The 16,202-nt window shown below is 32.5% G+C and overlaps 2 protein-coding genes across 3 annotated transcripts; both read left to right on the top strand.

Annotated features, from left to right (window-relative positions):
- Positions 1 to 1,576: 1,576 nt before the first annotated feature.
- Positions 1,577 to 9,647, top strand: LOC108559440 (palmitoleoyl-protein carboxylesterase NOTUM). 2 transcript variants are annotated; one of them, XM_017916739.1, is made up of 5 exons: positions 1,577 to 1,830; positions 7,597 to 7,793; positions 7,860 to 8,008; positions 8,075 to 9,058; positions 9,146 to 9,647. In XM_017916739.1, exons 1-5 carry the CDS (start codon positions 1,813 to 1,815, stop codon positions 9,502 to 9,504), a joined length of 1,707 nt encoding a protein of 568 aa, XP_017772228.1. In that variant the 5' UTR covers positions 1,577 to 1,812; the 3' UTR covers positions 9,505 to 9,647. The 2 variants fall into 2 exon arrangements, with proteins under 2 accessions (XP_017772228.1, XP_017772227.1); XM_017916738.1 differs by lacking the exon at positions 1,577 to 1,830 and adding an exon at positions 4,657 to 4,795.
- Positions 9,648 to 12,650: 3,003 nt separating this feature from the next.
- LOC108559441 (PI-PLC X domain-containing protein 1) lies at positions 12,651 to 14,646 on the top strand. Its single transcript, XM_017916740.1, has 6 exons — positions 12,651 to 12,996; positions 13,050 to 13,198; positions 13,256 to 13,488; positions 13,633 to 13,821; positions 13,875 to 14,176; positions 14,236 to 14,646. The coding sequence occupies exons 1-6, from the start codon at positions 12,924 to 12,926 to the stop codon at positions 14,559 to 14,561; spliced, it is 1,272 nt and encodes a 423-aa protein (XP_017772229.1). The 5' UTR covers positions 12,651 to 12,923; the 3' UTR covers positions 14,562 to 14,646.
- The last annotated feature ends 1,556 nt before the right edge of the window (positions 14,647 to 16,202 follow it).

Raw genomic sequence — 16,202 nt, forward strand, 5'->3', positions numbered from 1 at the left:
ATCTGTTATATCTATGTACATTAAAATTACACAAATATAAATGATTTAATTTGTGTCAAATTTAACTATATTTATATGATAAATAAGATATACATAATTTAGTGTATACAATGGGATATTGACAACAGTTTTTCCTCCTAAATTTTATATTATTGTATTTTAAATTAATAATAATAGAGACACAATAACCTATGGTTAATAGCAGTGAACTTATTGTTTTATTATTAATAATAATATAAATATTATTTCCTTACTTCAATAAAATATGAAAGTTCTTGGAAATAAATCACGAGAATATCATAATTATATAGTATTATAACTATCCATAATAATATAAATGAGCAAAGATGACATATTCTACATTCCTTGTAATTAATAAACTAATATGTCTAATATTTGTATTTCTATGGCTGCCATTTATATCATTATCATACTTTTATTTTATATTTATACATTTACGATATTTATATTTCATATAAATAGAAGTAAAGCATGACAAAACATAATTATTTGACTGAAATAATTTGAGCCTAAGGAAAGATTTAAAATTTAATAATAATAATATTTATGTCGTCATATAAAAAGAAACAAAATTTCTGTCGAAGCAATTCCCTTATTTAGATAAGATATAATGGATTGATTCATAATTATATAAATATACTTTTTAAATTAATTTGTTTATACTGATAGAAATTATATTACAATAATAAATTATTTACAAATTGAATTTTGCCAACCATTTAGTGAATGTTTACCAATGTATAAGATTAGAGTGAACATATATCAACACTAAATACTAATACTTTTAAAATATTTATTCTTTTTTAAGTAGTAAATTTTTACCAAATGTCTATCACATTGTTTTTGTGAAAATGCGACAAAAAATTCTATTGAAACCGTTCATTGTTTATATATAGAGGTAAAGGAGAGATGGGGGTGGATTCATTGTTTTATTAAAATAATGGACATTTTTGTGCCGTCATGCGGATATCTCGTGGAAGCTTTGTTTGCACAGACACAAACTGAAAAAACAAACAACAACAATAAAAATCGGGAAAAATACGGTGCAGAGGGGAAAACGCTCAATGAATGCGGCGTTGTTATTTTTTAATTTTATGAGGGAAAAAATGAAACGCCAGTACATCTGTAGCCCCTGAAACCACAATAAAATGAAATAATAATGATAGCAAAAGCGAAAAGCAGGAGTAGGAGGAGGAGAAAAACCGTCGACGGTGGTTTTTACTAATGCAATGGAAATGGCATGTCCCTTTTATTATGATTTCATTTGATCCCGGTTTGAATGCGGCTCGAAGGATAGGATAATGCGTATTGGTTTGCGTTTTGATGTTCTCCGGGCATGCACGAGGAGGAAGAGAGTGGAGGATCGGATGAGACGGAATGGAATGGTGGGTGACGGAGTCCGTGCGAGAGTAAGAGAGAGAGGGAGAGTGGAAAAGGATCGCCTGGATTGTATTATGTAACGATGACAGGTAGATTGTAAAGCACGGGGTTGCACTAACACTAACACCCCCAGTGGAGGGGCGACTATATAGTTCAGATATGGCGCGCTATTCCATCAGAGTACTCGTACTAGTGGTAGCGTGTTAGTGTAGTGACCAGAGTGCTTAATACCTTGTGTGTATATATATATATATCTATACACAGACACACACTACCTACGTATATACCTGGTTGGGCTACACTTAGTTTCTTCATCATCATCGTGGTCGTCTAATATTTTTTTGTTGAGTCCCTCCTTTGAAGCTTTGGATAAAGTGCGCGCGTGTGCTTTTCGTTCATACATACCGCACTATGAAGACAATAACTCAGGTAAATTTTGCAATTGTTGGTATTACATCCTTGATCTTGTTACGCCGCGTCCGTATTAATAATTCCGCGCTCTTGCGATGCAACTAATTTGTGATTTGAGGGGGGCTTGCACTTTCGGCATCGATGCGGTATGATTACTCTGCTGCCGACAGGAGGAGAAAATTGTTGTTGCTCGAGAGACCAAGAGAGAGGTGATTAAAGTTTGCGCAAAAGGTATTCTAAACGGCGCTTTCAAGTCTGTCGAGAGACAAATATGTATAGTGAGAGAGAGTGTATCTTTGGCGGTAGTTCTTCTGTGTCGGCCTTATCAAAGAGCGCGCACAAATTTATATATATATACACTCACACACACATACACATATTTATGTATTATATTATATATAATATATATATATATATAAACGTTCATGTATTTGTTGTGGCGGAAGTACATAAGTGGTACATAGCAATGTAAAAGAGGGCCAGAGAGTTCTTTAGCTGGCGGGTTACTTTGTGAACGGAGTAATGAGAGCTGGCGAGACGTGTCGCGTTAATTGCCAGATCAAACGGCGCGCTACAATAGCACACTACTACTACTACACACATTCTATACGTATACACACATGCACAGTCCTTCTCTTTCCAGTCTCTCTGGAGTTTCTATCTCTCATGCATGATTAAAAATCTTTCTTTCTCCGGGCGCGGGATCCTTGTGCACTAGTGTGTGTGTATATATGTGTTTGTTGGTGTTTGTGTGTGTGTGACTTAAAAGCCGGCGACGAACCCGCCATGGACCTCCTTCGCCGTATACAACGTATAAATACGAGACCGCACTAAAAACATCCGAAGATAACACACACACAAGCGGCCATAAAATGATTAAATTTATTATAATCCTTCACCGCCAATATACACACATACATATATACAAACACGCATGCCGCCTCGTGGCCAAAAAGAAAGAAAAATCTTCCGAAACACCTACTCGGATCACTAGCTTTCTGTTAACCGTCATTCCAATAAGCACACTCGCTGTTATGTGCTCGCCTGTAAACATAGACTATATCAAATATCACGACAAGAAATGTCATGCAACTGAATTTAATGTCCACCCATTTTCATTAATTATTAAAAAGTTAATGGTAAAATTACAGAAAATTGAATAAACCAATTGAAGATAAACATTTAATCAAACAAAAGTATTAATTGGATTGATATTGGATTCTTTCACTATATCTTTACAAAAAAAAAATAGTAAAATTTCTATATTTTTCTTGAAAATATTAAATATTTTGAATGAAGTTCATACAACTCACAATCTTTTACCCTTATGTCAATCAAAGTTTTATATGTCTATAATGTCTATTTTACCAAAAGTCTTGCTTAAGAAATTGCTAATATTATTTTTGATGCAAACTAATATGTATGATCCATAATATAATAATTATTCTATTTCAATTTTTATGTTTTTAAACTAAATTGTAAATTATTAATTATTAGCCTTGGACAAAGGGACAATTCTTTTATATTACAAATATATTAAATTCTTTAGTTTTTTTTCTAATCAAGGACATTCATTTTTATTATTCTTAGAATGTAATCTGTATGACATTTTTTTCTAAAGAAAATAAGTAAATCGATATATTGAAACATACCTTTAAATTATTTTATATCAGAAAGTTGTCCCTATTAACGTCGGTAATACTATATTAATGTTAAATTAATAATATATTCAAAATCATTAGTTTTAAAATATTTGAAATTTACCAAAACCAAAACAATACCAAGATTACAATTTCGAAATACATTTTTTTATTATCCTTTTCTCTCGTTTCATAAATGACTTATAGAAGTGGTAATCCAATTATACGATTTTGTATAGTTGTCATTACCTGTTTCATAAGAGATGCCAAGCCCCTCGGCTTTGAGCATATCTCTTTTATCTTAATCAGCTTTACTTAAACTAACCGAAATCTCGTTAAAGTACAGTAAGTCGGTAACTTCTAGTCAGTTGTCCCTTGTCAAAATAATCAAATGAAGTAAAGGGAAAGGAGAATAACTTACGGAAAGCAAAGCAGCATTCCGAAATCAGTCTCAAAGATTAAAGATTGTTCTTTATTTTCATCTTACGTCGTTACTTTCAACGTAACATTGTATGTTGAAAACGCGTAAGTGAATAATGATGAAGGAGAATAATATTGTATGCAATATTGCGGATGGATGTTGTTTTTTCTTGTTATGGTTATGGTCGAAGAGCTGGTATAAAAAAGATGTTCTCATAAGATGAAAAGAACAGGTGTTTTCTTGTTTCGAAAATTAACATAAGCCGTAATGAATTTTTAATGAACGCTCTTTAACAAAAAAAAGGCAAGCGGAGGGAAAGGGCCTCCATAATTTTCATGTTGCGCTCGATCATTCGGTGCAAAGGTTATGGCTCCACGTGCAAAACGAAACCAAAAATACTCGTGTGTGCGAGTGTAAAATAAAAGAAGCTGTAATTAAGTATTTATGGTTAACGAAAGCATTCATTTGCATGCGAGTGAAGGGAGTGATGGGTCTTAGCATTAGCAAACAAATGCAGTTTCTTGCGATTGAATTTTGTTTTAAAATTATTTATCTCTCTTTCTACCTTTTTGGCTTTGATGTTGTTGGCTGGGTCTTTAATAAATAGCGTGTATTTAAATTTAGTTCCTAAACATTCGGAATCTCTAGATAAAACTTCGGGACTGGAATAAAGCCGGCGGCTCCTTTCATCTCTCTAATCTCCTCGCTCATTTTTTTTCTTTCTTTTGCTCTTCTCCTCCTCTTCTTCGGCTCCTCTCCAACCGCTCGCTTCGCCGAGGATGTATTAACTACGCGTTCGTTTTCGAATCGATATGCACCTTTAAAAAAGGAAGAACATCACCGGAGGAAGAGTCCTTTGGCCCAGTGTGAAATGAATTCGCAGTGCCGTAGATGGAAATTAAGGGCTTACTGCATTGTTTATGTGAGTGAATAGCGGTCGGTACATTGGGGTTCCAGGTTTGAAGTCAAGACTCTGTTTTGTTTTCCATTTTGTTTTTTGTTATTATTGTTTTGGTAAAAGGAGAATAAGAACCGCTCTGCGGCTGAGGAACTAACGGAAAGCGAACCTCGAATAAACCACAAAGCAATTGACGGGACCTTAATCATAAATTGATCAATCGAAAGCTGGCACACTCGTCTTGCTTTTTCTCTTTCTTTCGTTAAGGTTTAAGTGCGAGTCTTTAGGAGGGTTTGGAAAAGGATAGTAGAATGCTCCTTTGCCAATATCCAACCCATCTCGGCGTCGGCTCGGCTCTTTGTGGGGATTAAGATAGAAAGTCATGCATCGGATCCCGACTGTGTGGAGAGCCTATTGAATTTGTATGGAACCTTAACGCGACATTACTCCCTTTGAGCCTCATAAATTGGGAGAGCACGTTGTATGCTGTCTCGGTGTGCGTATTTTTTTTTGAGCATTGATTTTTTTTTTATTAAGGCACGAAAATTCGTTTCATTATTTGCGAACGGAATTAATAAAAACGTGTGGGAAGTGGGTGGAGTGTCCTTTGATGTTGCCGACGGTAGCTGGTATCGGGTGCGCTCCTCCTCCTTCCCGACCACAAACGCTACTCCTCACTCCCTCTTCTTTCTCTTTCACTCGTAGTCAAATTACTCGCTCGAATTCGAAAATTCGGTACAATTCCAAAAGGAAAGTAATTTGTCCCTTGTTGGATGATGTATGGAGCCCATGAGGAAGAAAAGGATATGATTTACTATCCGTGACCTGCCCCAACTGTTGACAACGTGATTTATTACGACCAATGACATCGGCTCACTTACTTCCTAATGATTTATTTAATTATCAACCAATTATAATCGTATTTAGTAACATTTCATACTATCCTATCTAGTACATTTTCTTTCAATTCAATACAATCAACATGGCCTTATAATTATCTTATAATGAATAAAATAAGATTTAAATTTGAAAACTTAATTTTTTTAAATTTAATTATTTTATTTATTTTACAAATATTATTGAATGTTAATAAATGTAATTGATTTAGTAATATTACATTTATAATAATTCATAGACATGAGACATAAAGTTTAATTTGAAAAAACTAATATATATTACATATTTATGATAGTAATAAATAAATGAGTTAATGTAAATTTAGTATAGGTAATAATTTTTGATGTAATAAATAAACAAGGGAATTGTTGCAGCGATTTTGATTGTGATGTGGTTATATATGTATATATATATATATATATAAAGAAAATACGAACATCCTGTATAAGGTTGTATACGTCTGTCATAGGTGGAGCATGTTCTCAGGGGGATGCGCGGTCGCGGGGGATTCCCTCCTGCCGACAGTAGCAGATAATAAGAGGCTTACCGAGCCTTTGAAGATGCCGCCGCGCACCTACACTGTTTTAAATTAAATTACTCATTTCATTTTCGCTCGCGGTCATCCTCTGTACCTCTGGAAAACGGTCGATGGATGGATAATAAAACGCATCTAAATACATTCGAAAGCATTTTAAAAACAAAGCAAACAATCAACAATGACTGCAGATAAAAATAAAAACAACAGTAACGACAACAACAATCTGGGGTTGTCGAATATGAAGATAGTCTCTTTGAAAGAAAAAAGAATTGTTTACTCCATTGTTTGTATAATCTACTTCCGTCGTAACTTATGTAGACCAAATAACTTTTATCCTGACTCAAATTAATTTGTCCTACAATTAATAACCAAGGGGTAATTTGGAGTCAAAGGAAAATATCTTTTAAAGAAAATGAAAAATACTAATAATAAATATTTAATTTCTCTAAAACCATTGTATAAGACTTAAAGAGATTTATTTTTTAATTTATGAAATAAAATCCGTGCGATTTTTCAAACTGTAAAAACCGGATGTTAATTTTACCTATATACAAAGAAAACCGCAATCGCTAATAGCTTTATTTTGTCTTAAGAATAAGGGGCCTCAAAATTATGTTGCGATAAGGGCTTTCCGCCACTGGGTCTTTGGTGTTCGTCCCTTTGACGGACGGCATTTGTTTATCAGCCACGCTTCTAAGAGACATAAACTATCATTGAGGACAGTGAACCGCGATACTCTTTTACCCAGGCCGCCATCGCCGCCGATCGCCGCCACTTAACGTTCACAATTAGAAATAATTGTGCGTTTCCTTGCTATTAGCTCTGCTCAACGTGTAAACAACATTGAACCCGAGACGATTTTACGAAACAGAAATCACATATTTCATTACGCAAACCTTAATTCTCAATAAATTTCACGAAGGGAGCATCAAAGATGCCGCCACTCAAAAGGAGATATATTGGTTATAAATAAACTCACCAAGATCCGGGGTACCTTCCTTGGAAAGGGCGTCCGTGCAGGTGTTCGATCAGGTATAAGCTTCGTGTAATTCGGTTGCAAAATTTTATTATAAGTCAAGTGCACGCTTATTAAAAACGGTTTTATGGACACACCAGGCCTGAACTTATAATGGTGCCTTATTCTGCTGGAATATGATGCACACGCTTTTTTGTAATTACACCTAAGCGAAGAAAAAAAGAGGAGAGCAGATAAATGCTTGTCACTTTTACTAACTTTATAGACGAACAATAAAATAACCCATAGAACTATTTATTTCTTATATAAAGATAACTGGTAGCGTGAAGAATTCACCATTTTGACATTCCGTTACGAATGTAAAAGAACCGAGCGGAAAGAAGCGCATTCCATTTACAGCTCTAATTGTTTCAGATATCTCTGTGTTTTCTACTCGGAATCACGACTGCTTTTCCCAGCGGAGAAAATCCTTTGGAAACTCCAATACACACCAATACAATACACCGATTTATACCAGCCGTTGAAGCAAAGTCAACCGACGAAGCAAGATCACTGAAAAAAGTATTTCTCTCCAATAGGAGCGTCACTTGCAACGATGGATCGCAAGCTGGGTAAGTTGATCTGCTACTTTTACACATAAATTTCGAACATAACTAATTTACTAATTACTTTTTCAGCTTCTATTTGCGCAAATCACACACGAGCAAAAGATGGATTATTTTTTTAGAAGGAGGATGGTATTGCTACGATCATCAGAGTTGTCAAAATAGGTGGCTACGACAAAGACATTACATGACGTCCGCTCAATGGCCTGAAACTAGAGACGGTGAGAATTCGCAAATAAAAATTGATAATAAATAAACACAAATATTAACTTTTTACATCTTTCTAGTTGGAGGAATTTTATCACCGAACGAAGACGAGAATCCCTACTGGTGGAACGCGAATCACGTTTTTATACCCTATTGCACCAGCGATTCCTGGAGCGGATCTAAAGCAACACGCGATGGCATGTTTAATTTCATGGGAGCTTCCGTTGTGCAACAAGTCGTTCGCGATTTAGTGCTTTTGGGATTAGAAAATAGCACGGATTTACTTCTGGCTGGAAGCAGCGCCGGAGGAACGGGAGTTATGATCAATTTGGATCCTGTGCAGGAATTGCTGCATGACATGTTGGATTTGAAGCATATTTCCGTTCGAGGTGTAACCGATTCAGGGTGGTTTTTGGATAGAGCTCCGTATGCGCCGACCGGGAAGCCTGCTGTAGAAGCCATCCGTAAAGGAATGCAAATGTGGCAAGGAAAGGTTCCGAGACGCTGTCGACAGTTGTACCAAAGCGAGCCGTGGCGTTGCTACTTCGGTTACAGGCTCTACCCGACATTGAAGTCTCCTTTATTTGTTTTCCAATGGTTATTCGACGAGGCTCAAATGTATGCTGATAACGTCGGAGCTCCAGTTACTAAGCAACAATGGGATTACATTCATAAAATGGGAGACGCTTTACGGCAAAGCTTCGAAAATGTAACCGCAGTCTTTGCACCATCATGCATATCTCACTCGATCCTAACCAAGAGAGATTGGCAGAATGTTAAGATCGATGAAGTTTCAATCGCCGAAGCTCTTCACTGTTGGGAACAACAACCTATCAAGTACGCAGGTAGAAAGTTGAGGAATTCATTGTTACTCACTGATCAACCATCAATAGTTAATCAACAAATAAGACGACTTCTTAAAACGGATCATTCCACTCTTGAAGAAAAGAATTCCACTAACGATAACGGAGAGAAAGGTTTAAACAGGAAGAAGCGAAGAAAGAGCAGGAAGAACCAACAGAATACAAACAATCCCAAGAAAAACAAGAATCGGAAACGTAAAGGTAAATTTCACCTTGATTACTTATTGATATATTTAATATTTTAATTTTTAAAATTTTAATATATTTAATATTCTATTTTTTGTTTAGGGCATAGATTACATCACGGAGAACACAGAAATCGAAGCAACAGGATGAAGCACCAATCAAATTCCATAAAACCCACCGAACATCCGAGATCTCAGAGGTCCGTATTACGAACGCAGAAACGATCCCATCAGGATTGTAGTCACAGGAGATTAGAGAGATGTTCGTGGCCTCATTGTAACCACTCGTGTCCGAAACTCCACAATCCTTTCACTGGTGATGAAATGGACATTATAGAACTCCTAAAATCTTTCGGATTGGATATGGAGAGCGTGGCAAATGCTCTTGGTATAGACATGACTACACTGAATAATATGGACCAAGGGGAACTATTGAATCTCTTAACGCAGCAAACGAATTAACAAACGATACGAAACGATATCAAAACGTAAGCGAAAATTAAAAAAAGAATAACATAAGAGAATTCCTTCAAAAGTGATTCCCAGTGATATAAGTTAATTAATCTCAGTAACAACATAATTTATTGCGCAATTATTTTATAGAATGTCCTAATTTTTATATATTTTTGTAAATATCGATATTTATTATTATTTTTTGTAGAGTTATTTGTTTATATTTGTTTATATTCTTTTATTTTATATTTTTCTATAACTTTATATACAACGCTAAGAAAAGACTTTTGGTTGGGAAACCAAAACGCGCCTCTTGTTTAAATCCAAAGATTCTTTTTTTAAAGTTATTTATATTTTGTTTGTTTAAGTTAACAATAGGACTGATTTAATTTCTACCTCATCTTGTATATAGTCAGTAGGTTACCTAAGCATTTATTACCAGTTTAATATATATTTTTTATTTGTATTCACGAAGTGCACGAAGAGAAATCAACAATTACCGTACTCTTGGGGTTGGTGGTCAATGTCCCAAAGAAATATGTGCACTTAATCTCATTAACAAAAACGAAATACTGATGTATACGATTATAAGTATTTGTGTAGAGGAAACCAACGTGTTTAGTTTGTGTAAGCACAAACAAGTAAAGGATAACAATGTATTAATGTGTAGATATAGTAATAGAAAGACAAGAAAAAAATAATTCACATAACTTGAGAGTAAATGATATGTATAACGAATGTATGAGGAGACTGAGTACCTGCTTTCTTAATCAGTATTTTAAAATGTAGAATAAATATATATATATATATATATATATATAAAAAAACAAAGGAAGAACTCTGCATTTTCTTTTTAAGGTATTTTATAATATTTATTTATTTATTTAGAACATAATATGTACATACTATGTATTTGTTAGGAGTTTTACATTATAACTTACATAAATAATGGAACAATTAAGAAGTGAGAAGTGTAGTGACAAATTATATAGCCAATTACAATTTACTGAAGTATATTAAAACCCACGAAAAATTGTATCTATATCGAATTATAATCTACTATCTGTAACAAAAAAACTATTATTATATGACCACAATTATCGAGACACATAAGACTTATATAATATTTTATAAATATTGCATGAAATCATAGTACATCAAAAAAATCATTTCATACAAAAATACTTTTTTTATAATTATATTTATATAACAAACCTTGAGTTCAAGACAGTTACTGTAAATTAAATCTAGTAATTTAGTAAAATGGAAAATATAAGATAATCCAAATTAAAATTGAATTTAATAATTACTATACAAACTCCAGATGAATCTTGTGTTTTTTTTTTGCTATCCAATGTCAAAAGTGATTCAATTATATAATTAACTTTTGCATTGCTAATTTCGTGAAAATCATTTTCAATGCAAAATCTGATTCATGTTAATAACAATTCACGTTAATGAATTCCACAATTTACATCTGGACAAAAAACATCGGTGAATAGACCATGAAATCAAGCAAAATCATTTCCTGTTTGTACTACCTGTTTGTTTCAAATATACAATTATTTTCAAATATCTGTGTTTTAATTTATACTCTCCAAACTATGTTTTTTGTGATCTAAATAATTATTTTTTAAGTCAGATCATTTGTTAAAATAATACCATGAAATTTTAACTCTTCACGTAATATAATCTGCGGAATAATATAAAGTGGAACTGCGCTTAACAAGTTTAATCTGTTCCAAAACTTCCGGATTTTTACTCGTATAGTGAAACATATTAAAAAATACACATAATATGTGTATACAAGTTTTAAAAATGATGTAGCAATCCAGGACTTCTCTCCTCATCGTTATACGAAGTCATTTTTCTTACAATTCATTTTGCTCGTTAAGCGAAATGCTCGTTATGCGAGGAGCTAGTTAAGCGAGGTTCCACTGTATTTAATATTATACTTAATAGTATCTGAATTATAATGAACTAAAACAACAGGATCATAAATGTTTTAAAATATATTTTTTGATTTTGGCTAATAATAAACTCATTTAAACGGGTTGCTGGACCTTTAATTTAAGTACAGCTGTTATTTACATTAACATGACTTTGTGAGTCAACATTTGCAATGATGTTGGAAATTAATTAAGATATATAGTTAGTGAAATATGATTCATTGTTGCAGTCTTAAACATTCCATTGATAACTATTTACTTTTATTTATATGTATTGCATTATTATTGTAAACTCTCATCATTCTGCACTACATTATGCAATCTGCTTCACAATTCGTTGCAGTTGTCATATGTGTACAACAAATTTTTAACAACTGTTAAATACCAAATACAGAAACACGTCGGATAGTGCGGCTTCGATAAATCCAGATTTTTAGAAGTTAGAAAATTTCAAAACAAACCTCAATCCTCAAATCCCTAATTAGTGCGGAACCGATTACTCGCATTATGCGAGGTTATACTGTAGTGCTTTTTTAAGTATAATTAAGCTAGCAACAATTTGTAGACCAAGTATCATTTAATAATAACTAAATTATTTAAATTATTTTGTACAATAGTGTAATCAGAAGTTTCCTAGTATTAAAATACATTATTTATATTTAACATTACTAAAAATTATACTGTGGAAATCAAATAATACACAAATATCAAATTATATTGTTTAGGAAACTTCCGGACGCATGAGGCATAAAATATTTCACTAATGAAATATTTTAAATAAATATACTATATAAGTATAATATTAAAAATTAATTTTGATTATAGTTTAATAATTTCTCCAAGATATTTTGAAACAACTTGAATGGTATTTTAGTAAAATAGAATCGATTTTTTAAGTATTAAATATATCTCCTCTGGTTTATTATATTTTTAAATAACATTTTTATTATTTTGATCCTTTTGCAAATTGATTATAATTTATATTTTATTTTTTTACATTTTATATAAGAATATAAAATTACGTCAATTAATTACTGTCTGCGTATAATAAATATTTTTTTTATTACAATTAAAAATATGTTGGATAATTGTTAAACAAATTGTATATAATTTGGTTAATACATATGTGCCAAATACACTAAATGAATAAACAAAATGTGAAATGATAGAATGGGAAATGATTCACGTACTCATCCAACACGTTTGTAGTACAGTTATAAAGAGTTGACGGTCAGTCTCTCAACGAGCGCATAAAAGAGCGCGATGATAAAAGTGGTAAAAATTCATTGACAATTATCTAGTGACGCATTTGCTACTAAACCGCGACACAACTCACAATAACATTAAAAAATAAATCACGGCTCTCGTCTCATCCTGACCGTACGATATCCCCCAATAACTATGTAATATTCCCCCATTCTTTTAATGATGTTCAAATTGAGTTGAAACAAATTGAGTTGAACGAAATAAGCAAACACAATGGATGTAATTACGATAGGATTTCTTCTAATTTGTATATACTGTACACATGGATTGCCAAATCCAACAATAGGTAAGTGAAAGTGAGTGAACACACGACCGTGAGGATAGCGGTGTTTGTTTTAGGTATAAGGAAATGCGGTAAAGTGCACTTAACAATCTCATCCTTAAAGGATACTTACATTGAAATGAACTGGATTACCAAATGTGATAAAGCGCGTGACATTAAGCCAGACTACATCGCTCTCTATGATTATAATCCCAAAGACAGACATGTAATTGAAATGCCCGATCTTGTTGCAATTAACAAAAAAACGAGTTGTTTATTTCAGGAACCGACGCCCCCGAAAATCGTCCTCAACGCGAACGACTTTAATGGATTCTACAGGACGAAAATCAAATTCGGACAACCGTGGCTTCCAGGTAAATGGGAATACAGTGAAAATGTCACTAGGGCTGATAGAGGAGCTCATTGCTTCCCATTTTGGATAGCTTCTTTGAAAGGATATGACATTATTGACTGTAACTGTCTCAGTATCAGGCCTACTTGGATGCACGATATTAGGTATAGAATAAAGGTATTTTTCTATTTTACAAAATGGGTTATACTTTTTATCCAAATATTTTTGCTCTTACTGTTATTTAAAAAATCCAATAAGAAATTTAGATAAGTAATTTTTTAAATTAATTTATTGATTTATTGTTTAAGCGATCAAATTAGAGATCAACGAATCGGAAATTTGTTTATACCAGGAACACATAATTCAGGATCTTATTTAGCTTCGAATAAAATTCTCTTCGAGAACTATATAATGAATCAAGATCGTAGCGTGTGGACTCAATTAGTGTTCGGAATTCGTTACATTGATCTCAGAATTGGCTATTATATTAAGGAGGGGTAGATATGAGTTCATTACAATAAAGTATGTTTAACATATGAAAGCATTACAGTTTCTTTATAAATCATGACGTAGTTCCTATATCGCCGTTGAAACCGATTTTGAGACAAATTAGGAAGTTCATCGAATTAGCCCCAAGAGAGGTTGTAATACTGGACTTTCATAGATTTCCTTATCCGAGCGAACCAAATCTCAACATACACTTAAAATTAGTTAATTTGATACAAGAGGAATTAGGCGATTTGGCATTACCTCCAGGTGGTTTGCAGGCAGGAAAAGGGCCCACCATGAACGAGATCTGGCACCAAAACAAAACGTTGATTATCTGCTACGGCCACAGAGAAATCGCCAAAGGTAAATTCTTGAAATACGATCCGAAAAAGAAAGATGTACAATAGATAGTTTAATTCCAGCTTACAGTTGGCTGTGGAATCCGTTGCAGCAATATTGGGGTGATAAACGGAAGACCGACGAATTGAGGTCGTTCATTGCTGGCGCGATAAAATCGCATCAAACCATTTACAATCCAATGTGGGCAATAATGGCAGAACTAACACCTACACCCTTGGACATTATTTTCCGTACGAACAACTTGAGAAAGTTAGCGGACGATGTCAACAAGCACATCACTTCGTGGTTCAGAGACGAGTGGGCAAAGGAATCCAACATCGTCGCAACTGACTTTTTTCTCGGAAACGATATAATCAATGTTGCTATCGAAGCCAACCGGTTGAGATAACAGATAAATTGTGGATAATATAGATTAAGATTATATAATTTATAAGAGAAAAGAAGAAGAAAGGACTCACTAGGACTAGTAAGGAAATGCATTTTTTTATAATACTCTTTTGTATAACTAATTTAATAATAAACAATATTTCTAATTCTATTTTTCATAAATTGCATCAATTATTATTCCTTGAGAATGTCTAATATACAAAAACCAGTTTCGAATTTCAGTATTTAAACCATTTATATTAAAAAAATGTTTTTTTGTATTTCATTAATAAAATAACTTAAATCAGTTATTTTTTTATTTTATAAAATAAAGACAACAAAACTAACAATAAACGAAACTAGAAAAAAATATAAGTTATAACTTTTTATTTCATTAAATAAATATATTTTATATATTAATTTTAATACCACAAAGTTAAGAAATACATAAAACACATTTAATTAATTTAATAATAAATGGTATTTTTTATTCTAATTTATCATAAATTAAATAAATTATTAACTAATTTATTGAGAATTACTAATTGTTTACCATAAAACAAGGCTTAGAAACACATAAGAAAATACATGTTCATATAGCGAGTTACGTCGCTATTCGAGATTTAATGAGCAAATATGAATTTACAATTTAAATTACTGAATTGATCAATTAAATCTCAACGGAAGAGAAAAACAATGTAAATGTAATTAAGGACAATTTGCTTAATGAATACACGGAATATATTGTATGAATCACAAAGTACTTGAATGCAAGGTATTCAGTTCGTCATTTCTGGATTGAATCTAAATGTTTTGAAGAATAATGGAAAGCAGCTAACATAATATTGGTTAGTATATGTAATTATGATTCATAGTTTAATTGTATCTCATTTTTCCATTTCTTACCTACATTACTTATTTGTAAAATTATTATAAAAGTCTATTTTCATGAATTCGCGATTAAATGTTAATAAATTAATTAAGAAAACGAAGAAATATATTCACTTAAAACAATGTACAATGCTTTATTAATTTTTGTTTATCTGTCTGTTCGAACAATTTTCATATACATGTACTTGTATCATACATACAGTGCATTCTAGTTAATTGGTACATCCGTTAAATTCGAGTATTTGAGGCTTGAAAACCAAAATATACATAACTCGAAGACCAAAGTTAAATATAGAAACTTTGCAATTAACATTCCAAAAATCGTTTTAGTTTAGTTCATTTTAGTTGACTTCATTAAAATGCATATTTTCAAGAATTAATAGTAATTAACACAAATACTAAATATGCGTGCACAACTTATATAGCAATATACTACGTAAGAAAATTGATGTCCAATTGAATATGTTTCTAAGAAATTTCCAAAATGCTTATAGAAGAATTATTATATCATGTACATCAGTGGTCCCCGACCCCCGGTCCGCGGATCAAATGGTACCGGGCCGCCCAAGGAACATATTTTTTTTGCCATTTTATTTACTGTGGTGTATTTATCTGAGGTTTCCATGGACGAGAGGTTATTTATGTTTTTATTATATTCTGAATTCATTTTTTTTGCAATTTTCGCATTATTCAGTTGCGTTTTTAAAAAAGGCCCAATATAAATACTATTTCATATTTAGAATCTTATTTATATACTATATACTATATACTA

Source organism: Nicrophorus vespilloides, unplaced genomic scaffold (genome assembly GCF_001412225.1).
Source record: "Nicrophorus vespilloides isolate i.1.1-1 unplaced genomic scaffold, Nicve_v1.0, whole genome shotgun sequence".
Classification (NCBI taxonomy): Eukaryota; Metazoa; Arthropoda; class Insecta; order Coleoptera; family Silphidae; genus Nicrophorus; species Nicrophorus vespilloides.